Source organism: Grammomys surdaster, unplaced genomic scaffold (genome assembly GCF_004785775.1).
Source record: "Grammomys surdaster isolate TR1022 unplaced genomic scaffold, NIH_TR_1.0 751, whole genome shotgun sequence".
In the NCBI taxonomy this organism is placed as follows: domain Eukaryota; kingdom Metazoa; phylum Chordata; class Mammalia; order Rodentia; family Muridae; genus Grammomys; species Grammomys surdaster.
Window position 1 is genome coordinate 1021451 of NW_021605170.1, and position 24995 is coordinate 1046445.

The 24995-nt window shown below is 42.9% G+C and overlaps 1 protein-coding gene and 1 long non-coding RNA gene across 6 annotated transcripts in view; both read left to right on the plus strand.

Annotated features, from left to right (window-relative positions):
- The first annotated feature begins 6277 nt into the window (after positions 1 to 6277).
- Evi5 (ecotropic viral integration site 5) overlaps positions 6278 to 24995 on the plus strand; it is a 150910-nt gene continuing 132192 nt past the window's right edge. For 4 of the 5 annotated variants that reach the window (XR_003713233.1, XM_028782374.1, XM_028782377.1 and 1 more), the window contains exon 1: positions 6278 to 6329. Coding sequence is in view for 3 of the 5 variants with exons in the window: in XM_028782374.1 (XP_028638207.1) it covers positions 6279 to 6329 (51 nt within the window). In the remaining 2 variants the exon portion in view is untranslated. Of the gene's footprint in view, positions 6330 to 11982; positions 12077 to 24995 lie in introns of those variants that run through there. The other variant, XM_028782375.1, reaches the window with a different exon arrangement.
- Positions 20005 to 24995, plus strand: part of LOC114633745 — a 10820-nt gene continuing 5829 nt past the window's right edge. The window contains exon 1 of the long non-coding RNA XR_003713234.1: positions 20005 to 20113. This is a non-coding gene — a long non-coding RNA (uncharacterized LOC114633745). The remainder of the gene's footprint in view (positions 20114 to 24995) is intronic.

Genomic DNA, 24995 nt, shown 5'->3' on the forward strand with positions numbered 1-24995 from the left:
TGGGGGCAGGAGGAATTGGGCAAGCAAGGAAGAAGTTGGAGGGGAAGGAATCTTCTGAAAAAGCAGCAAGTAATTTGCTGAGCCATCTTTCCAGGTCCTGTTTTTTTTTCCTGTTGGGAAGCAACCCCAGGACCTCACGTATGTTAGGCAAGTGCTAATTACTTAGCTATATTGTGACTACCTTTTCTGCTGTGGTGGAAAAAAATATCCATAACCAGAAGTTCACCATTTTAACCATCTTGAGTTAGAATCCAGTGGCACTGAGTGTATCCGTTGTTTTACAGAATTCTCCCAACCACCTATTTCCATTTTCATTGTCACACCGCCCAGAAGCTACACTGTGAATCAATGACTTCATATTCCATACTCCCACACACACTCTAGTATCTTCCAGTCTACTTCCTGTGTCTATGAGCTTGACTTCTCTAGCTACCTCACGGAAGTGAGACCATGTGATGTTTGTCCTCCTGAAACAGGGAACAAAAGGCAAACTCTTGGGCTCTTAACCTGTTACACATTAAAAGTACAATGTGTATTTTCCTGTCTGCTTTCTTGGAGCTTGTAGTAAAACACAGCTTAAGTCACAAGGTCTGAATGTTTACTGCCTGAGAGCCCCTTATGACCAAACCTAGCTAAAGCATATGAACTATCTAGCTTCACTGGCTCTTAGTGAATGTAGGTGGACTCTGAGAAGCTATACCTGTTCCTGCAAGTTGTTCTCTGACCTCCACATGCATACTGTGGCATGTGTGTGCTCAGCTACACACATATCCACACAAAAATAAATCAATATAATGTAAAAATCATTGCCAGTTGCTCGTTTGTGTGTGTATGATTGAGTTTGGGAAATTATTTTTATTTTATTTATTTATCTATCTGTGTGTGTGTGTGTGTGTGTGTGTGTGTTAGACAGGGTTTCTCTGTGTAGCCCTGGCTGTCTTGGCTGTCCTTGAACTTACAGAGAGGTTTGCTTGTCTCTGCCTCCCTCCTACGCGCTGGGATTGACGATGTGCATCATCAGTACCTGCACAGTTTTTGTTTTTGTTTTGTTTTGGTTTGGTTTGGTTTCTTGAGACAGGGTTTCTTTGTCTAGCCCTGGCTGTCTTAAAAGTTGCTTTTGTAGACCAGGCTGGCCTCGAACTAAGAGAACTGCCTGCCTCTGCCTCCTGAGTGCTGGGATTAAAGGCATGCGCCACCACCGTCCACTCACAAACATTATTTTCTTATAAAATATAGGATTTGGAAATATTTTATCCCATTCCATTGGTTGTCTTTTCATCCTCTTGATATCGCCCTGGCTTCACTGCTCACAAATTGTCCTCTGAAAATTCATTCACAAATTAACTTTCTCCCATGCTTTCTGTTTCACACTTTTTAACAATATATGTTACAAAGACCTGAATGAGTTTTAGGGGTTTGTTTCAGCTCCTCCTCGTGTTCCATAGTGATCTGGGGCTGTTGGGAGGGCATGGGGGAGCAAGGAGCAAGAGGCGGGAAAGGACTGAGATGCCCCATTGACCTACTTCCCTCAGCCAGGCCCACTTCCCAGTCACATTATCACGTTATGACTCTATGCAGGGATTAAACTCTTGGTTGAGTCAGAGTTATCATGAGTAACATCTCGTCTCAGCGATCTGGTTCCTCATCTGGGGTCCAGGCCTTTAACACATGAACCTCTTTGGAGGATATTTCTTATTCAAACCACAACATTTTCTCATAAAAGTGCTATCATTTTGGCTCTAAATTCTAAGCCTTTAATCTGTCTTGTGTTAATTTTTGTATATATGTAAGGTAATGAATGGTCCAACTTCATTCTTTTGTATGTATTTAGTTTTCTAACGATTTTTTTCCAAATATTTGTGTATTTATTTTCGAGTACCTATTGCTCTCTTCAGACACATCAGAAGAGGCATCAGATCCCATTACAGATGGTTGTGAGCCACCATATGGTTGCTGGGAATTGAACTCAGGACCTCTGGAAGAGAAGTCAGTGTTCTTAACCACTGAGCCATCTCTCCAGCTCCTCTAACCATGTTTTTAACTTATTTGTCTATTGTCTCTGTTCCTTCCACTAGAACTTAAGCTCCAGCAAAGCAAGAGTTAAACTATTTTTGTCACCGCCATTTTGGATCTTGTTATTTATAGTAGCAAGTCACCTTGACATTTAATGTATGAAAACAACAAGGAACGCATATTTTCCTTTAAGGTTTCGAAGTGAAGTGTCAGGAGCTCAGTATCAGCTCTCTGACTGCTTCTTCCTCACGAGATGCAGTCAGTTTAGGGCCAGGACTGGAGTCCCTGAAAGCATGGGTGGGTTGAAGGTCTACTTCTAAGGTAGGTCATTGACACAGCCGCCAAGTTGGTTCTGATTGTTTTTTTAGATTTATTTATTTATTTATTTATTTATTTATTTATTTATGTGTAGGAGTGTTTTGCTTGCACATCTGGCTGTGCATCACACATGTATGTGCTCAGGAAGTTGTAAGAAGGAGTAGGATCTCTTAGAACTGGAGTAATGGTTAGTTGTGAGCCAACATGTGAGTGTTGGAGAATTGGATCAAATCAGACTGTCTGCAAGAAAATCAAGTGCTCTAAATGAGCCATCTCTTCAACTCAGATTCTGAATGCAATAAAATGTATTCATTATTTGTTCATGTAAGGAACACATGCCATGGTGTGCACATGAGAGGGTCAGAGGACCCCAGTGGGAGCCAGAGAGGACTGGGGTCATCAGACTTTCCCAGTATGGCCTTTAGCTGCTGAACCACCCCACAGGCCTGATTGTGAGTTTTGGTGGGGTATTTTTGTGTTCTTTCCTCACAGAGCAGGTCCTGTGTGTTGAACCTAAAAGAACAAGATGAAAAATGCAGTGACTAGGGTCAGAGGTCACACTGTGACACATCTGCCATGTTCTATTTGTCTGTGGTAAAGACCAGCTTTTATTCCATGTGAAAGGCATGAACAACGGGCGACAAGGATCACAAAAGGCTGGACATGAGGATGTCTGTCATATGTATCTGATATCTGATTCCAATAACTAGAAAAAAGTTTAGTGTAATAGATTTAAAATATCTCATAGGGACTGGGGAAGTAGCTTATCTCACAAAATGCTTGTCTAGTGTGGATGACACCCTGCGTTTGATCCCCAGGATTACATAAACTGTGCATGGTGGCCAAGACTTGTGATTCCAGCATTCAAGGTGCAGAGGCAGGCTGGAGGATCAGAAGTTTAACATCATCTTTAACTACATAAGGAGTTAAGGCCAGCCTAAGCTACATGAGACAGTGTCTCAAAAAAACAAAGCCCAAAACCAACCAACCAACCAACCAACCAACCAACCAACCAACAGCAACAACAACAACCCATTGTGAGATCATTTCAAAACAAAACCAATAACAGATTATTTTTTTTAATTAAAAGAAAATGCTGGGTGGTGGTGCAAACCTTTAATCCCAACACTTGGGGGACAGAGGCAGGTGAATCTCTGTGAGTTTGAAGCCAGCCTGGTCTATAAAGTGAGTTCCAGAGCAGCCAAGGCTACGGAGAAACTCTGTCTCAAACAAAACAAATTTTAAAAGAAAGGATGGGTTAATACAGCATTCAAAGGTTGTTGGGAAGTGTATGGCTTTGAACAAAGAGAAAAACAATTAAAGTTTAGGAAAGGCAGAACCGGCTGGAAACAGGAATCCTTGTGCTGTTTTCTGGTTGGGTTCGCTTCTCTGAGAATAGCTGAGGTCTCCTGGTTCACATCCTTAGCATTTCCTAAGGCAAGGACAGGGATTTTATTTTTCTTGCTGTGGTTTGCAAGGCAAGACTCTCCCAATGGGCATGGCCAAGGACCTCCAGTTCTGTGCGGGAACCACATCTGTGATAAGCACATGGGAGGGATGCCCACAATGAGACAGTACAACTTTCTCCTTCAGGTGATGTATCCCTTCTGTATTTCCCCACCGTATGGCATCTCCATAGTAGGTAACACACACATTGTTATCCTTTTATTTCTTACATTCATCTTTTAAAAGTACTTATTTATTGATTGATTGTATGAGATGAGTGTTTTGCCTGAGTGTATGTCTATCATGTGAGTGCAGGAGCCTGTGGAGGCCAAAAGAGGGCATCAGAGTCCCTATAACTGGGGTTACAGGTGGTTGTAAGACACCAAACACAAGTTGGGAAATGAACCTAGGTCCTCTTCCACAGCAGCAAGTGCTTTTAGCCACCAAGCCATCTTTCTAGCCCCTTACGTTTGTCTTTAATATCACATTATTTATTTTATGTATATGAGTATTTTGTCTGTGTGTATGTTTGTGCATCATATGCATGCCTGATGCAAAAGTAGCCCAGAAAAGGGAGTTGGATCCCCTTCGACTGAAGACTGTGAAACAGGAAACTGTGAGTTTCCACGTGGCTGAGAATTGAACCTGGGTCCTCTTGAAAGAGCAACCAGTACTCTTAACCCCTGAGCCATTCATTACTCCATCACAACCCCTTAAGTGGGTCTAGTAATGTCCATTTTGAATGAGTGCTTGTAATATTATTGTCCAGCTGAAAATGTGATTTACTGACCTTCCCTTTAGGAAAGTGTTTGGCACAGTTGAACACCATATTCATACATACATGCATGCATACATACATACATCTCCAACAAGGGACTTAAAAGTAGCTAAAGCATCAGAACTTCTCTCTCTCACACACACAGACCCCTTACAGGCATCTTCAACACCAAGACCCGACCGCAGTTAACTGTTTATGTCTTATGTCGTTTCAAGAGGGGTCACATGGGCACACAAGGATTGTGAGCCTCTCAAACCTCCTTCTTCTGTTAGAGAATGTTAATAGGAATGTTAATCACGTGTCAGTTTTGTGCCTGTCATTAGTTACAGCTGTTGTGCTTCTCTATATCTTTTTGAGTGACTGAGTGAATAAATAAAGACTTTCTTGGCTTTTACTTGTGAATGAGGATAACTGTGGGGCTAAAGATAAAGGTTGCAGGGCTAGAAAGATGGCTCACAGGTTTCGAACACACCTGTTGCTTTTGCAGAAGCCCTGAATTTGATTCCCAGTACCTACAGTCAGCAACTCAAAACTGCCTACGACATAGATGCAGGGGATCTGATGCCTCAGCCTCTACAAGCAACTGCATTCATATGCACATACAGATAATTTAAAAAAATGTTTAAAAAAAGGTTTCAGTCATCGATTAAAAAAATGCTACTGGATATGACAGTACAGACACATCTGATATTCTAGGCAAGGATATCAAGAGTTAAAGGCCAGCCTCAGCTACATAGAAAGGTCAAGCCTAGTCTGAATTCCTTGAAATTGGTCCCAAAAACCAAACTAAAGAGAGAAGGAAAATAAAAAATCGCTGGGCAGTGGTAGTGCACACCTTTAATCCCAGCACTTGGAAGGCAGAGGCAGACGGATTTCTGAGTTCGAGGCCAGCCTGGTCTACAGAGTGAGTTCCAGGACAGCCAGGGCTACACAGAGAAATCCTGTCTTGACAAACCACAAAAAAAAAAAAAAAAAAAAAAGAAAGAAAGAAAAAGAAAATAAAAGATCATTTCATAGCGCCCAATGCATGATAAGTGCCTTAAAACATAAGCCACCATTAACAAGACAAGTCTTGGAAACTAACACATTAGATCTCTTTCAAGAAAATGGAGCTCTATTTAGGACTGTCCTCCTACAAGATCCACCAACGACATTATAGCACAGTCTTTGCTAATAGTCTCTGAGTAACACAATAGCCTGCAGAATTTTCAGGGGAATATGGTGGTGTGGGTGGGATGGGGGTTTGGGGAAGAGAGAGAGAAAGAGAGAGCCAGAAAGAGAGAGAGAGAGCGAGAGCCAGAAAGAGAAAGACAGAGAAAGACAGAGAGATATCCAGTTAATAATTTGTTTGAGGTTAAAGTCCAAGCTGACAGTATCAAATTAGACGAGCCTCTAGCCAGTCTGTCAAAATTGGTGCCTCAGTCAAGTTCATTCTGACAGAAGTCAAAAAGGAGGGAAAAAGGAAAGAGGGAGGAGGGGAATGGGGAACAGAGGCAACCAACATCTATTCGTATGCCTGGATACTCAAAAGGCATTGCTTCAGTTTTCCTAATTCCCCACATTCCCAGCCTCCCTTAAAGTTACTACCTAACAGAGCTAGGGGCTGGGACTGAAAGGGTGTTGAATGGGTGGAGCCCAGAGGCTGGCATTGCTGTAAACACTGCCTATGAGTCAGCTGTAAACTCAATTCACATCCCCAGTCTCCTAGTCTCCGCCTCTCAGCATGGTCACCCACGGAACGACTGCTGCCTTTAGGAACCCTAATAGGAGACAGGTAAACGGCTACAAATGCAGTTTGATTTTTTTTCTATAATGCTGATCGAGATGCAATTATTGCAGTAGGGAGTTTTAACTTTTCCTGAATTAGGATTTATGTACCTTGCTTCATCTTTAAAGCACAGCAGCTGTTTGTGAATATGTCTTTGGTTTTATTTTAAGAACATTATCTCATTGTTCTGTGGCCATTCGTGTGAGCAACCCGGAGTTATATAAAGTGGAAGGTTTATTTCCACACCTTCAAGATGAGTGTTTTAACAATTAGCTTTCATACTTCAATAGTTTCTTTCCCTGCTGTTATTGGCTGCTGGGATTTATTTTACTTATTTAATAGATTGAGAGCTACTTAGTCTGTTTAGGTTTCTAATTTCTCACATGGAGATAAAAATTAGGCAAGGAATATGATTACCATAATATTTGTTCACACATTCTAGCTGGTAGCAATGTTGACAGTTGTTTCTTTCCTTAGTTGCTCCTTGTGCTTAGGAATACAGGCCATTGACAACTGAAGTTAATTTTACTGTAAGGTTATCAGGCATGGTGGGTTCTCCCTGGGAAATGGAGGCAGGGGATTCATTCATTAAGGTTATACCAGTTCAATTGCAAGTTTGGGGCCAATCTGGGTTACATATGCTTCTACTTGAAAATAATAAAAAGCAACAGTGGTTTTTGTTTGGGTGGAAATAAGGAAAAAGATAATTTACATGGAATAAAGTCTGTCTCTGGCTTGACAGATATAGACCATTTCATGTGAAGGAGAAGCATATCTCTCCACACATCTGTCACAGTGGGTGGACTTAACTATTTGCTTCTCAGGCTTTTTATTTTGTGTATAGCGTGTTTGTGAATGTCTAAATGCAGGTGCATGAGTGCCACAGTGCACATCTGGGGGTCGAAGGACAGCTTTTTTGTCCTTCCTCCTTGAGGCAGAATCCCTTGTTTGTGCTGCTGTGCATTCCAAGCAAGCTGATGGGTGAGCCTTCTGGCTGCTTCTGGCTCTGCTTTTCTTTCGTCTCAGAGCAGAAGTGGAGTGTCATGTTTCTGTCTTTTTATGTGGGTGTCAGAGACAGAATGCAGGCTCCCAGGCTTGGACGGCTAGTGGTTTTATCCACTGAGCCCTCTGTCTGGCTAGACTCTTAGCTTCAGCTGGCTGATGAAGAAACAGAACTGTACAAGATTACTGTCCAAACAACTAGCAGGCGGTGGAGTCAGGATTATTTTTTTCCTGGTTTAGAGTCTTGTTAATATTTGCACTGGTTCTTTTTGACTTTGGAAAATAGCAATTGCAATAACTACCTCCTGCTGGGTGTTTATATACTTTGCATATATGTTCTACTTAATTATCAGTTCAGTGCTTACGTAGGTATTACTGACTGTTTTATGGATGAGAAGACTGCGATGTGAGGAGGTTAAGTATACTTTTGCCAAGTACACTGAACATTTTAGATTACAGCCTATAGTCATGTGCTGTACAAAATGTGGAAGATATGAGTGCTCAGAAAATTGAGTAGTTTAAGTGAAATGGCTAATTCTAGTTGCATCAATGTTTATCTTGCTTTAAAACAGTTAGTTAAGAAAGCCAAGAAATAAACAGACTTCTTTTATCAGGTGGTGTCTTGTACTGATGTCCCATTTTGCAGCACAATTTCAAAAGTTATTTGTTTTGATAGAGTTTAAAGATAGAAATAAGGTGGTGGGTGGGCTATAGCTCAGCAAGCAATGTTCTTACCCTCAAACGTGAAGACTGATGTGCAGATTCTTAGAACTGAGTGGCTAGGCAGCTTGTCTATAATTCTAGGTCCCAGAAGGCCCAGACACGGCTGGAAGCAAGCCGGAGGAGGAGGAGCTGTATCAGAGAGTCCTGGGTTCAATTAATTAGGCAGAGGGTGGTTGAGGAGGCCTCTCAGTAATCAGCCTCAGGCCTCCACATGCATCCACACACGTGCACACTCATATACACAGGCATACGTGAACATATATACACATATATACGTGAACAGGCACACAGACCACATGGACAGATACTTGCGAAAACAGTGTCTAAACTCTGCAGCTACAGCTCATCTGCACATTCATGGTGGTCTAGTCTGTACCTCCACAGGAGGATCAAGAGATTACAAGCATGTGCGCTGTGAAGCAATGTTCTTTCCTAAGGTGATGCTCTTACAGTCAGTGGACTCAGTGAAGGAAAAGTGCTGAGAGTGAAGCCATTTTTAGTACCCTGGTAAGTGGAGAGGCCCAGCTTTTGTGCTGAGTGTCTTAGATTCCTATTGTGGTGAGTAAAATGCCTAATGAGGTGTGATGTAACTATTTCTTTGTAAGCGTTCGTTTTTTTCCATAACAAAAAGTTTTAACTATTATCTGGAACCCTCGGTGGAGTACCTTCCTCTTCCTCCTGGAACAGTGCCACCAGTATAACCTCCGACAGACAGATGGCAATGCTCTGTCTGTGGTCTCCTAGCCACAGGTCCTGCTACTGAACTTGGAATGTGTGTGACTGAGAAGCTGAAACTGTTGAGATATAAGCATGTGGCTAGTGGCTTTTGTGGCCCCCGAATTAGACAGTGTGATCCTAGAATAGAAATAAGTGCCATTCTTGTTTAAGCTAAAATTCCAGCTGCTCAGGGTGAAGGTGGCTGACAAGCTACACCTCTGTATCTGGAGTGACTTGACCTCTCTGAAGAACGCCTCCCGTGTTTTCCTTTGGGGACCAGTGGGACTCATGTGGCTGGCTTGAACACCTTTGGCAGTTAACATCATGGTTTTCTGTGACTTAACCTTTGGCAGATTCAGAGGCGTTTCCTTCCTGCGTAGTGACCTAACTCCATGCTAAGGGTCTACAGGATAGAACACAGAATTGACTATAAATAAAAGTGGCCTTTGAGCTACTGTCCACTGCTACAGGTCCTCCATGTCTTCCACGGAAAGGTGTAGACTAGCACCTAGACTTTAGAGAGTAAGCAGCAGAGCGGCAGGAGCAGAGATGGTGTCACAGTAGAATTCACACAGTGGAACATCACTTACGCCACTGACCGAGCTCTTGTGAGTGCTAGAATTAGCAATTAAAGTAGGGCATTAAAGTGTAAGCTCTTTTACCAAATAAACTGACACTCTTGGGGTAAGTGAGAAAAAGACATTAGTCAGGGGTAATGCTGGCAGGCCAGAGCTAATGGCCTCCTCAGGACTATTATTTTGAGAGCAGGTATTTCAAAATAATTTCACTGTTACATGCTGAGCACAACAAGCTATCCCTCCAGCCCCTCCACGACCATTTTCACCACATTCCGTTTAGCCTCTTCTGGAATTTCGCACATATAGAATCATATACTGTATACCCTGGTATTATTTATTTCCAAATTGGTAGTTCATTCACGTACTTTCAAGGGAAAAGAATACTACTTTAAGCCTTTGGATATTCATTTAAAAAAATCGTCTTCCTATCTCTGGAAATGCTTCACTCTTAGTTACCCTGTCTTCCACTTATAAAACAACCAGTGTTCATAGTTATGTGGGCATCCGTGGCTATCTTTATCTATGCTTCTTAACGGGGACGTTTGAGCACTCTGTTTTAATTAAACATTACCCAAAGAATCTTCAGACACTAAAGTAATTTAAAATCTATTTTTATAATAACTAGTGCTCTTCTTAGGTTCTGACTCTAAATGTCAAAGCGTGACATTTACCTGCGCTGTCAGTAACCTTCGAGCCGTATGCTGTTTGAGTCAGGTACCTATGATTCTCAAGTTTCTTGAATGAATGTAAGTATATGACTATGAATCAAGTAAACCCAAGCTCCTGGCTTTATGGGGCCAGATGTTAGAGAGAGATTAAAAATTCCCAAGAATCCTATAACTACAGTGTCCTGGAAAGTGATTAGCAGGGTTAACATAGGCGGGTCATCAAGAGACATTTCTCAGAGCCAGAGACTAAGGCCCAGTTAAGAAGGTGAGGCCAGGAAAACTTCCCAGGTATTAGAAGTTTGCAAAAACTCTTGTGAGGGAGGAAAGGGGTCAGAGAGATTAGGTGTGGCTGGAGAAAGAGGAGAATCAACATGGGAGAGGAAAGCCAGAGAGGTAGGCAAGGTGCCTAGCCCTGAAGGGCTTGGTTAGAGGCTTTTTTTTTTTTTCCCAAGAGAATGAAACACTGGACAGTGACAAGGTCACATGATACAGTATTTGAACAAACATTCTTCCTGTGGTGTGAGATTTGGAGAAGGGTAGGAGAGGACGTGGATAAATTAACAGGTTAGGTCAGCGTCCTTACACTCTACCTGCAGGTCAGGGTAATTTTAACTAAGGTGACTGGTGATGAAGATGAGACAGAGTCAAGGAAACTTTAGCAAAAAATAAAAGCAAAGAATTTGCATATAAATTGGAGAGATGGATTCTACATTTTATTTATTTATTTTTGCTATGGTAGATGCATTAAATTAGGATGAAGTGTTTTGTTTGTTTGTATTTTGAGACAGGGGTGGTGTGTGTCTCTGTGTTACCTTGGCTCTCCTGAAACTCGCTTTTTAGACCAGGTTGGCCCTGAACTCAGAGATCTGCCTGCCTCTGTCACTCAAGTGCAGGGATTAAAGGGGTGCACCACCACTGCTTAGTACAATGAAGCTGTTACATTGTCATTAAAAACCCGGCCTAAAGTTATGCAAAAAAAAAATTGCCTCAGACTATTTTGAAAATCTCAAAGCTGGGTGGAGGACATGGTTTTACTTCCCATTTCTTATATCCTAATCTTGTTGAAAAATAGTCTTTTCTAGAAGTGCTTATGATAGTGGAAAATTTTCTGGACAGGTCTTAACAAATATGTCAAACTCAGTAATATCAGATTAGTAAACAATTTTGGAGCTTTTCTGACTGAGTGATGATAATTACTATCCTTTTCGTCACTTTTAAGTGTGTAACAAAAAGTGATTTATATTGCCTTTTGCTCTTCCTGAGACAGGACCCAAATGAATAGGCTGTTTTTGTCCCGAACTAAGTAATTTCCTTCTAAGAATTTCTTGGTTGATGTTGGATAATTGCCCACCCTCTGTCGGACTCCGAATAAACCCACGGTGTCCAGAGGACTGCTTGGTGGAAGACCTGTTTTACCACCGCCGAGAGCCATTTGATGAATGTTAAGTTTTTGGGAGTGGGACCTGGAGCTGCCCTAGCAAAGGGGCGCGTCCGCTGTGCGCGCCCCAGGCCGGGCAGCCCGCCGCCGATGCTCGCCCCGGGGGCTCCGAGGGGGCGTGTCTTGTGCTGCCCTGACTGGCGAGGGACGGCTCAAGCGACTGGAAGTCAGCAGTTTGCGGGGCCGAGGGCTGGGCGCTTGGGAAGAGGGGCGGAGGACCGAGAGGGATCTCCCCGCCTCCGCTCCCCTCCGTCCAATCCCTTCTACTTTGCTTCGGCTTCGCCGGCGCAGCCGGGGCCCTAACCTGCTCGAACCCATTCTGCGGTAGAGGCCGGCCGGGGCTCTTTAAGGCCCTGTCCGCGCCTGCGCCCTGGGCTTTCCTGAAGCGGCCGGTCCGGAGCCGGGCGGAGCTGGCGGGCGCGGGGCTTCGCGGGGTCCTCCCGAGTCGCCGGCGGTACAGGGTCGCGGGCATCTCCGGGTTCCCGAGCGAGAGGCGCGCGCCAGGGAACGTGGGGGACGCGGCCTCCGAGGCCGAGCCGGGCCGAGGCGCTGGGAGGCGGCGGCGGCGGGGCCGCCGGCTGGATGGGAAGTTCATGTTGACGGCGGAGTCCACCTCAGGTTTCCAAGGTGAGGGGCGCCGCGCCAGGCCGGGCTGCGGCGAGGGAGGGCGCGGGCGCCGCCGAGGGCCGCGCCGCCGACCCGGACCGCCGAGCTTGCAGCGCGAGCCCGTCGGGGCCTGCGATCCCCGCGCTTGCCTGGCCTCAGGGCCTGTCCTCGAGGACACCGCGGTCCGCCGCGCCCTGCTCGGAAAGTTGACGTCTGTATTCGGCCTGAGGCGGCAGCGCGTGGCGGCGGCCGCCGGCAGGTGACGGGCGAGCCAGGTGTGCGGAGCGACGGCGCACCGAGCTCCCGAGCACAGGGTCGCCCTTCGCCTAACGGGGCTAGCCTGATTAACCGCGGGTTTCCGGTGGGTCGGATTGCGGTGGTGGCGTCTGCGCTGCTGACTCCGACCTGAGATCCTTTCACCAGAGAGTTAAGCAAAAGTTCTGGACCAGTTCCCTCGCTGTCCTGTTTCTGCTGGAGGGGATTTTGAAGAGCAACAAGCGGGTTTCTTTGGAGAATAATAACCTCTTTTTTTCCGCCGAGAGAATGTATTCATTCCAGAGGCTTCCTGAAGTTAGAGGAACAAGAGTAGTTTTTATCTTTGCACGGTGTTTTTTTTTTCTTTTCTTAGTAACAATTTCTCCGTGTTCCAGAACTTTGCTTTCTGTAAAACAGAAAATGTTCGCTTTCTATGATAAGTTTGTGTCAAGGAAATATTAGAAAATTTATTCAAGTTTATCTGGAGTAGAAGATCACAATTTTAAGTTTTTAGGTAATGAGTTTTAAGTGTCAAGGAAATATTAGAAAATTTATTCAGGTCTACCTGGAGTAGAAGATCACAATTTTCAGTTTTTAGGTAATGAGTTTTTTTTTAATTTTTATTTATTTATTATATAAGTACACTGGAGCTGTCTTCAGGCACTCCAGAAGAGAATGGGATCTGATGCCATTCAGATGGTTGTGAGCCACCATGTGGTTGCTGGGAATTGAACTCAGGACCTCTCGAAGAGCAGTTGGTGCTCTTAACCACTGAGCCATTTCTCCAGCCCAGGTAATGAGTTTTAAGTGAACCAACACAAGCCAACAAGGACTTACTAGGTTGGGATATATATCTCGGAGGAGTGGAATTACTTTTTTTGTTTGGTTTTGTTTCTGGGTCAGAGTTTTGCTATGTAGCCCAGGCTGTCCTCATACTCCTGCTGTCGACCTCCTTGCAGTATATTGCCACTATTTCTGGTAGATTATTCTTTTTTTTTTTTTTTTTTAAATTTCTGGCTTTAGGTTCTGTTGGGCCTTTTCTCAAGATGGTTGTGCCATCTAGTAGTCAGTGAAACTCCAGTTATTCCATACTTACTGATGATGCTTATCTTCTTCAAAAAATGCTACTATTTGGGTGGTGGTACAGTACTTTATCAGTGTGTGACTTTATTTTGTGTGATTGAGTTTGAGAATATTAGCCATTTTTGTATTAATCTTTTGTGAATCGCCTCTTTTACGAATTATGCTTAGTTTTTCCTTAACTTTCTTTTCTATTGTTACATGCCATTTGGAGTAGCTGAACACCATCCAAGTGGGATGCTAACTACTCCTTTGTCCAGCATATCTAGGCTGTATACCGTTAGTTACTCAGTAACTGTTGGGGTTTTCAGATGGACTGCTCTGCCATCTCCCTGCTTGTGCTGAAGTGTCCCTTATTTTACTAATAATGGCCCCCAGTGGAAGAGTACTTCCTTTTGTACTTGCCAAAAGTGGGGCTGTTAATTGTTCCTTTGAAGTGAAACAGTGACTATTGTTGACTTAACAATAAAGAAGTTGTGTGGTATGGATGTTGCTAAGAAAAATCTTCAGTCTGTAAAATCGTGAGGAAGGATAAAGGAGTTGTGATAGTTTTTCTGTAGCACTTCAGCATGCACAGCAGCCACACTGATGAATTTCCAGGGAAGGGGCTGTGGGAGCTTCTGGGGAGCTACTGATGTCTTAGAATGCATGTCCCGTGGATACGGGACCAGATACATCTGGTTGCCAGTTTCTGAAAGCTGGGCAGAGGAAGTGGTCAGTGGGTGGCTGCTGTTTGCTAAAAACACTTCTGCTTAATCCCTTGGCTGTCAGCCTTGAACTTCACTCTGCTTGGTCTGGAGTTACTCCACGTTAGTGTTTCCAGGAATAACTTATGAGAGGTTAGGAATGGGATCCTAGAAAGCCTAGCTGTTCCCCTATACAGTCTCAATGTCTTTGTGTCTTTACCACTGACCTGGGGTGATTCAGGTCCTTAGTCTTTCTGGGCTTTTGTGATTGGGCCAAAATAGTTGCTTCCTTGGCCATATATATATATATATTCCCATTTGTAAGCTAGAAGGTTCAGCTTCCTCTCCTCAGTCGTTTGCTCATCCATCTCTTGTCTTGTTTTGTAGATATCTTGTTTTGTCCGGTCTGTCTCAGGAAGGTAAAGATTTCATTAAGCTTTGTTTTCTTTGCTTAGTTTGCTTCCTCCAAGTTAACTTTCAACTTGGTATTAGTGCTTGATTGTTAGTGGGTCTTCTCATGACTGCCTGACAGTCTCTTGTTTCTCTGTTCATGGTTAAGAGAAAGACAGCTAATCAGAAGGAAGACCAGAGTTTATAAGTAGGAGTTACTAATGTCCAGATTTACCCTATAATCTCATTTCAGGCAAAAGTTTTCAACTTTCCCTGTATTTTAGAATATCATGGCCGGGCAGTAGTGGTGCATGCCTTTAATCCCAGCACTTGGGAGGCAGAGGCAGGAGGATTTCTGAGTTCGAGGCCAGCCTGGTCTACAGAGTGAGTTCCAGGACAGCCAGGGCTACACAGAGAAACCTTGTCTCGAAAAACAAAACAAAACAAAACAAAACAAAGAATCTGGAGCTTCCTAATCAGCTAGGCTGGCTAGCAAGCCCCAGGGATCCTCCCGTTTCAATCTCCAGTGCTGGGATTACAGCTTCCTGCTGCTTTGTGCCCAGCTTTTTCTGTGGGAAATGAGGATGTGAATTCAGGCCCCTGGGTTTGTACTGCAAGCACTTGACAATTGAGCTATCTTACCAGTCCCAGCAAAACTATCAGTGTTTTAGCCGTGTTTTTATGAAGAAGCAAACTAGGTTGTATGTTCAGTCTGAAGTCTGACTCGGATGTTTCCCAGCTGCCTTGTGTTATTATTATATATACGTTCTCTCCCTCTCCCTCTCTGCTGCCAGGAGGGAGATGACCTATGCTCTTGACCAAACACCACCCCCTACTCTCTCACTCTCTCCCTGTCTTTGTCTCTTTGTTTCCTCTTTGTCTTGGCCTAGGCCTAGGTTGAACTTCTGAGCTCACTATGTGACCAGGCTGTCCTGGAACTCACAGACTGACGTCTTTCTGCTTCTGCCTCCCGATTAACAACGTGCACCACCACACTTGGTGAGCTTTTTCTTTAAAACACGTGAGGTGGTCAATGAGATGACTCAGCAGGTGCTCTGTGTCTTGATGACCTCAGTTCCATCTCCAGAACCCACATGGTAGAAGGTGAAAACTGACTCTTGCTAGTTGTCCTCTGTGTGTGTGTGTGTGTGAATCTACACACACTATAATATCAATTTTCTTTTCAAAACCCTTGTAAGCCAAGTTTGTTCTTTTTCCTTTCTTTACTTTTTTTTTTTTTAAGTTTGAGACAAGGCCTCCCTGTGGAGCCCTGGCTGTCCTGGAACTTGCTATGTAGATCAGTCAGGCTGGCCTTGAACTCAGGGATTTTGCCTGTTTCTGTGCTAGAATTAAAAGTGCACCATCATACCTAGTCTAGTGACAGAAATTTTGAGACAGAATTTTCACTCTGTAGTCCCTGCTAAAGTAGAAAGTAGAAATAACATGTATAATATGTTTCTTTTAGGTGAAGCTTATATAATCTAAACTATACACCTTTTGTGTGTGTGTGTGTGTGTGTGTGTGTGTAATGTGTGGGCCTGTGCATACATATTTGCATGTGTGGGTGCCCGTGTGTGTGCACGTAGTTTTGGAGGCCCTCCTATCACTTTCTACCTTATTCACGGAGGCAGGGTCTCAATTAAACACAGAGATTACTGATAATGGGTAGTCTAGCTTGGGGGAATCCCCTGTTTTCTTAAAGCGTTCTGAAATTTCAGGCAGGCCTCCTTGCTCACCTGGCATTTACTTGGGTGCAGGGGATCCGAACTGTAGTCCTCACATTTGCATGGCAAGCATTTGACTTACTGAACTTCTCCCCAGCCCAGGATAGACCTTTAAATTATCTCTTGTCACTTTTTTTTTGTATTAAAATATCTTTATCGCCGGGCGGTGGTGGCGCACGCCTTTAATCCCAGCACTTGGGAGGCAGGGACAGGCAGATTTCTGAGTTCGAGGCCAGCCTGGTCTACAGAGTGAGTTCCAGTACAGCCAGGGCTATACAGAGAAACCCTGTCTCGAAAAACAAAACAAAACAAAACAAAAAAACAAAAATCTTTATGAAATCTGTGCTGCTAAATAGATTTTTTTTTTTTTTGGTACTATTTAGCCACTGAACTTGTGAGCCCCATGGTGCCCTTCACAGTGATTTTTAGCAAGCTTTAACAATACAAAGTGCCTGAGGTGCTTACCACTGCTCAAACCCTTCCTGTTTTGCTACATTACAATCATTTTTCTTTTATGTTTATATGTAACGCTCAAGATGCCAGTCAGAAATGACCTTGGCAATTCCTGATCACCATGGTGGTATGATAGTCCTTCCTCATAAACATGTCAGTTAATTTTGTGTTTGCAGGTAGACTTTGTTGGCTTTGGTCTCTTCAGTTTTCTCAGGATGGACTGTCCCATCGCTTATTCCTGCACTTGATTACTCTGTTTACTGTTTGCACCCTAACTGCCTATTACTGTAACTAACTGTCCTTGAGACCCTTCCCTGCTCTGCAGTCTGCAGGTTATTACTGCTCGGTACACGGCAGCCAAGCTTACATCGCCGTGGCTCATTCACCCTTTGAGGGCTGCAGACAATGCCGGTTAAGAACTTGTTCATTGTTCTTTGTAGTCTTCCAACACTTGCAGCTGTGTTCTGAAAAATGTTCTAAAACTGGCGAAACTGGCCCTAATCTGGGCTTTCTTTGTTGATTTTCCTCTTGATGGTCCTGCAAGTTCATTATTAGGATTCCTGAAGGACTGTCTCGTTCTGTGTTCTACATCTGTAATGAGAATTAGTATGGAGCTGACCTTTTGGTGGGTAATTGTTTTCTGTCTTTTATTTGTTTAAGGGAAAACTTTATAAGGCACTGGTGTAGACATGAGGATGTAGATTGTGACTCTGAATCGGTGCTGAAATGATGAGTTGATATCTTTGACCTAGTATAGATATTTTGTCATGTCAAAGATAAATTCAGGTTGGGCGGTGCTGGCGCACGCCTTTAATCCCAGCACTTGGGAGGCAGAGGCAGGTGGATTTCTGAGTTCGAGGCCAGCCTGGTCTACAGAGTGAGTTCCAGGACAGCCAGGGCTACACAGAGAAACCCTGTCTCAAAAAAACCAAAAAAAATAAATAAATAAATAAATAAAAAAAATTGTAGCTTTAATAAACGATTATGTAACATGATGTGAAAGAAGAAAGATGTGTCTTCAGGTGTAACATAGTAGGAGGCTCACCCATGATTTGATGGTGAAAAGACAGAGCTTGAAGTTGAGGATGAATTTTACAGTAAAAAACTAAATATTTTATTATTTGCATGTATATGATGTATGTGGACATGTATTTGAGACTTTTTGTGGATCTGCCTGAGGTATAAATAAGATATGGAGACTTTTGTGTGTGTGTGTGTGTGTGTGTGTGTGTGGGTGTGTGTGTGTTTCGAGACAGGATTTCTCTGTGTGTAGCCCTGGCTGGCCTCGAACTCAGAAGTCCGCCTGCCTCTGCTTCTCAAGTGCTGGGATTAAAGGCGTGCACCACCACTGCCCGGCATATGGAGACGTCTAATATAGGTTAAAGCTTAGGCATTTTGCTGGGGCAGTCTCCCAGCTACCAATCAAATTTAACCAACTATTCTAGCTTATGACCTGCCATGTCTGTCCCTTTCTGTTCCTTCTGAATCTCCCAGGATTGCTTTCCTCTCCTTGTGTCACTCCTCTGCCCAGAAGTTCCGCCCTCCTCCTTCCCGCTCATGCTATTGGCTGTCAGATCTTTATTACAACCAATCAATAGTGAGACAATCTCTGAATCTTCGGCTTGCCTTTAGGCAGGTGAAGAAGGCCGAATATTTACAAAATTTGAAAACCTGGTGATGGGCCATAGAAATGACAGTACTAAAATTCTTCTAGCACTTAGCTCTTTGCTGGTACAGTATTAACAATGAAAAATACAGAAGCACATTTTCACATAGTGTGAAGAAAGGTTAGACGAACAGACATGTGTGTACCATAGCACATGTGTACATGTAGAAGAGCCCTGTGGATCCCATGTTCTCCTTCCACCTTTTTGTAGGTTTAAGGGTTGAACTCAGGTTGCCAGGCTTGTTCACTGAGCCATCTCAACTGTCTCTGGAGGATGGTTTTGAGAATAAATATGTGAGAAATACTCTGGGTATTTATTTGGAATTCCTGTAATAGGTGAGAACAAAAGTAAAGATGCTGAACTTTTTTCTTTTTGGGTTTGTTATACTTCCAGATAGAGAAGGTAATTGAAGTTGTCAAGTAGCCTGGTGCATTTGTATGTCACACATAAGGCTAGTAGAGTGAGTTAGGACATGTGGCCAAGTCCAGGAAACTCAGGCTTAACTGGCTCAATGTCTGTTTATCAAGCATAAAGGTATGTATGGGGAGGTCAACGTACTGTATTTTGTCTACATGGACAGAATTCTTTGCTCACAAGACTTAAAAACTGAGGGAAGACTCAGTTGATATATCCTTGTTTCTAAGCAGGAATATGACACACCCTCCTCCCTCCAAGACAGGGTTCCTCTGTGTAGCCTTGGCTGTCCTGGAACTCACTATGTAAACCAGGCTGCCCTTGAACTCACAGAGATCTGGCTGCCTCTGCCTGCCAAGTGCTGGGATTAAAGGTGTGTGCCACCACTACCTGAAGTGCACTTTTTATTTTAAAAGGGTGATTTAGTGTTTGTTTGACTTTATTAGAGCTTTCTGTAACTAGCTGAAGAAAAATGTCTAGTAAATTAAAAGTTTTACAACGTTCTAAAAACTAACTTAACTAACTAAATTTGTTTATATTTTGAGTCAGGGTCTCTCTACATTGCCATAGCTGGCCTTGAACTCATGAGGTCTGCCTGCCTTTACCTTCTGAGTGCTGGGAAAAATTTTACATCTTAATGCTTCCTTTTTTTTTAGTCAGTGCTTGGCATCAAACCCAGAGCCTTGAGAATGCTAACTATGTGCAAGCTACTTTTGTTAGCCTGCTTTTGCTTCTAGAGGGCTGAGACTGCAGGTGTGGACCATTACACTTAGCTCCATGTGTTGGGCTGTGACAGACACAACACATGTCTTATTCATCCCAGATAGGGAGCCCAGGACAGACTAATGTATAGCCACCACCTGTAACTAGGAGCTTTTTCACCTGGCCTCTTTGTACTCAGAAATAATGTCTCTGAGACTTAATATTTCATGATTAAATGCCTAGACTTTAATGAATAAAGGCCAAAAATGTTGGCTTGTTCCCCAGCTGGCTTGTAGAAGTGAATTATCCATTTATTCCAGTCTGAGTCCTGCCACATGATTGGTCACCTTGTCTCAGTTTCATGTGACCGGCTTCTTGGTTTGGGGTGAGCCTCCAGTGCCTCACTCTTGTCTCAGAATTCCTCTCTCTCTGTGGGATGTCCCACCTCATTGGCTACAGGCTTTTTATTGACAGGTGATTAACAGAGTCTCTACAACCACCAAAGTCAAACGGTGATTCAGTGTGTTTTATTGGAATTGTTACAGGGATATGGATGAGAAGTTATTTACAGGAACAGAAATAACTCAAAGACAACTGCATCACCAAAGCCTACCCCTGCATGGTTGACAGCTCACAGAAGCCGGGAACCTCGGGGAGGCTCAACAGGGTGGAGAGTGTCCTTTCCAGGTGACTTATTCTAAAGCTCTTCCAGGCAGCTGGGCTGGTTTCTGCTCCCCCCCAACCCCCCTCCCCCAACATCCCCCCTCCCCCTCAGCTGTTCTTGTCTGCCATAGCATTCATTTCAGCTTGGATTGTCTGAGAATGACTCTGAATCTAGTCAGTTTCAGGAACTTCCTGAAGCTATTTTGAATTATCTAAAGGAGTTTCCCTGCAGGATAGAAATAATCCCATTTTTCCAGTTTGTCCATCTCAGTATTTTAATTAAATTTTCTAAAAAGGTATCAGTTGAATGGAATTCTCAGGCATGACATGTTTTTGTTTGTTTGGTTTTTTTTTTTTTTTAAGATTTATTTATTTTTATGAGTATGGGGTAGCTGTCTTCATACACACCAGAAGAGAGCGTTGGATCTCATTACAGATGGTTATGAGCCACCATGTGGTTGCTGGGAATTGAACTCAGGACCTCTGAAAGAGCAATCAGTGCTCTTAACCACTGAGCCAACTCTCTAGCCCATGTTTTTGTTTTTATGTCTTAAAGTTATAGCTGACCTTCTTATCAGTAGCTTATAGTTGATTAGATATTTATTTTAGGGCTGGTATTATGTGGCTCAAGCATTTATTAGCTAAAACATGTTGGGGAAATTGTTGAGCTTCACATGCTTCAGAAAACTCTATCTCAGTGAGGATTAACTAAGATGTGAATGTGAAGTCTTATCTGAGGACCTGGTGCATAGTAATGCTGACAGATGAGTGTGGAGGCAGCAGCTGGAGCTGGCCTGCTCAAGTTCTGCTTTTCTGAAATTTAGCTTCACAGTGACATTGAAGGAAAGGAACTTTCACTGCTGTTGTGTTGTTTCTTTTTTTTCCCTTTCATCATAATTTCTATGAATTGTTAGACTTTTCCCAGTGTTTGTTGTATTCTTACATTCCATTTCTCAGGCAGCTGTTAACTCGTATAAATGACAGGCATGCTTTCAACCCAGGGATGGCCTGGCTCTTCATCAATGCCATTGAAAGCTTATTTTTGTTTTTGTTCTTGAGATTGGATCTCGAGTGTTCTGTGTGCTAGATGTGTGCTCTACACTGAACTGTATGTACTGTTTATCCCTGAAAGTCATAGTTTTAAATTTTTTTAAAAAGATTTATTTGCTGAGTGCTCTACCTGCATGTACACCTGCAGGCCAGAAAAGAGCATCAGAACTCATTACAGATGGTTGTGAGCCTCCATGTGGTTGCTGGGAATTGAACTCAGGACCTCTGGAAGAGCAGCTGGTCCTCTTAGGTGCTGAGTCATCTCTCCAGCCAGGCTCAGTTTTAAAATTCTTTTTTGTGCATATTTACAGGCTGTTTTAGCTTATACTCTCAGTTTATAATATTACAAATAAGACAAGGGCTGGTGAGATGGCTCAGCAGTTAAGAGCACTGACTGCTCTTCTAGAGGTCATGAGTTCAAATCCCAGCAACCACATGGTGGCTCACAACCATCTGCAATGAGATCTGATGCCCTCATATGGGTGTCTGGAGACAGCTACAGTGTACTCATAATAAATAAATAAATAAATAAATAAATAAATAATCTTAAAAAAAACAAACAAAAAACAAATAAGACAATAAAACAACCAGCCCCCTCCATTTGATGTATTGATTATGCTTCTGACATGGGAGATATTGCTGCTTGTTTATATAAAAAGTTCTTGTTCCCATTAATTAACCACACTAATTCTTTGTAAAATTTTAAGTTAGAGTCTCTGTGTGTGTGTGTGACATGCATTGGAGGACTTTTGGTACGTGTTATAGTGTGTGTGAGTGTGACATGCGTTGGAGGACTTTTGGCACACGTCTCTTCTCTCCTGGAGTCCTGGGGGTTCCTGCTGGGCTGTCAGGCATGGCAGCGACGGCCCTTACATGCTTAAGACATAGTTCAAGTCCTACTCGTGCTCTTAGAATCACCTGAAATTATTGAATGACGTCAGGAATGCTGAGCAATGACTGTAATCTTAGTATTTGAGAAGCTTAGGCAGAAGAAGGATTGCTTCAAGTTTGAGGCAAGTCTAAGCTACTTTTGGAAATTCCTGGCTAGCCTGCTGGCCTAAGAGTAAGACCCTGTCTCAAGAAAACAGAAGATTGAAAGAAGGTAGGTAATACATATATACCAAACTTAAATCCAGTGTTGAGTGTGTGTGTGCCTGTGCTCTTTATTTGGTTATTTGAATATCGAGGGTTTTTTGGTATGTCTTTTTTTTCTTCTTGTATTTTTCTAGACAGGGTTTTCTCTGTGTAGCCCCGGCTCTTCTAGAACTCACTCTGTAGATCATTCTGGTCTCAAACTCATAGAGATCCATTTGCCTCTCAAGTTCTGGGATCAAACATGTGTGCCATCACTGTCCAGTGAATATCAAGGTCCCCCCCCCCCCGCCAGGGTTTCTCTGTATAGCCTGCGCTGTCCTGGAACTCACTATGTAGACCAGGCTGGCCTCGAACTCAGAAATCCGCCTGCCTCTGCCTCCCAAGTGCTGGGATTAAAGGCGTGCACCACCACCGCCCAGCTTTGTTTTTTTGTTTTTTGTTTTTCCAGGGTATTGAGCATCTTGAAGAGATAGAGCAGTGTGTACAGGTAGAAACTGATGACTGTATTAACAGCATGTGTGCTCTCTAGGGGGAGCTCTGTGCGGTGTGGTCTGTGCAGCTGTCAGAGACGCACGCAGCATAATGACCCTTCAGTATGTTCACAACCTGCCAATTTCTGCTTAAATTTGAGTCCTCAGAGACTGACAAACCTGAGACACAAAATAGTCAATTTTAGATTTCAAATATCAATATTTAAAAAATGTAGACTTTAGGTAGTTAAGAGGTCTACAGAATTACCCATCTATTCTTTCTTGCTTGTGAACTTTTGTTGTTGCCTAGTGTAGACTAGGTACTGTGTAAGGTTTTGTGAAGGACAAAGTAGTGTCTTCTCTTTGGCCAACACAGAAACAACCAGAAACAAGTTATTATTTAGCTCTGCTTATTTTTTAGGTGTGCTGCTAACCTGAAGCTATGATCTCATCATATGATGATTATTATGGTATTTTTTACCTTTTATTTTTTAAGTATTTATATTTAAACTTTTATGTGTGTGGATGGGTGTTTTGCCTGTGTGTATGTCAGTATACCACCTATGTGCCTGGTGCCTCTAGAGACCACAAGAATGCGTTGGGTTCCCTGGAACTGGAGTTACACATGGTTGGGAGCTGCCATGTTAGTGCTGAGGACTGAGTCTGGGGCCTGTAGAAGAGCTGCCCAAGCTCTTCCTCATCTCTCCAGACCTTAAATATTTTTTAAGACTAGAAATAGCCAGGCGGTGGTGGCACACGCCTTTAATCCCAGCACTTGGGAGGCAGAGATAGGCAGATTTCTGAGTTTGAGGCCAGCCTGGTCTACAGAGTGAATTCTAGGACAGCCAGGGCTACACAGAGAAAACCTGTCTCGAAAAAACCAAAAAAAAAAAAAAAAAAGACTAGAAATAAACTTGTCTTGACATGAAGAAGGACTCTACAAAAATCATGTTCCCATGTATGAAAATAATATGTATTTATTTGTTCAAGTACATTGGAACAGTTGAGGGTGTAAATAATACTGATACTTAAACTCAGAGATTTAAATTCTATTGAGCTGTTTGCTGTAATTGTGCTTAGCAGCTTCTGCTAGAAAGAAGTCAGTTTGGTACCTACTATGCCATTGTTCATAGAGAACCAAGAGCTAGAAAGGCCTGACTGACATCAGTAGCTGACCATAGATGAACCTTCAAAACATCATGCTTAATAAAGAACCAGATATAAAGGGAGAGTATTATATAATTCTATATATACGAAATATCTAGAATAAGCATTCTTAGTCAGGAAATAGATTAATAGATTTATAGATTTACCAAGTGTTGAGGGAAGAAACCAGAAAATAAAGTTTTTGTCTGGCATGGTAAATCTTGGAAACAGACAATATCTGCCTGCTTCTGCCTCCCCAGTACTGGGATCAAAGGTGTGTACCACCAGGTTGTCAGGCCAGTGCCTTTACTGCTGCACCATTTCATTGCCTTATATGTTTTCACACACACACACACACACACACACACACACACACACACACACACAGTGTCCTTTAAGGGCTTGAGACTAGTTCATAATTTTTCTTCTGACGGAGGCTAAAATTTTCTTCTTCTTCTTTTTTTTTTTTTTTGGTTTTTAGAGACAGGGTTTCTCTGTGTAGTCCTGGCTGTCCTGGAACTCACTCTGTAGACCAGGCTGGCCTCGAACTCAGAAATCTGCCTGCCTCTGCCTCCCAAGTGCTGGGATTAAAGGCATGCACCACCACTGCCCGGCTAAGCTAGTACTTTTAGCCTTGTTTGTAACCTGGACTTTTCAATACAGATGCCACTAGCCAGATATAACTATAAACTATTGAGTACTTGATCTGTGGTTAGTTTGAATTGACATGTTATGTAAGTGTTACATACATATTGACTTTCAGATTTAGTATTAAAGAATGTTACCATATTCATTTATTTATTGAATAACATTTGGCTATATTAAGTTACAACCTGTTTTTACTTTATAAAAATGTAGCTACTAGAAAGATTTAAGTAGTTATAGTAATATGTTATTATACTTATAATACTAGTTATAACGATATATAATTTTTAATAGTTACAGGCTCTTGCATTTGTGCCTCATCTTTCATTTTGTTTGTTTGTTTTTTTGACATGAGGTTTCTCTGTATAGTCTTGGCTGTCTTGGAACTCACTTCTGTAGACCAGACTGATCTCTTAACTCAGAGATCTGCCTGCCTCTGCTGCCTGAGTGCTGGGACTAAAGGTGTAAGCCATCATTGCCTGGCTCCATCCCTTATTGCT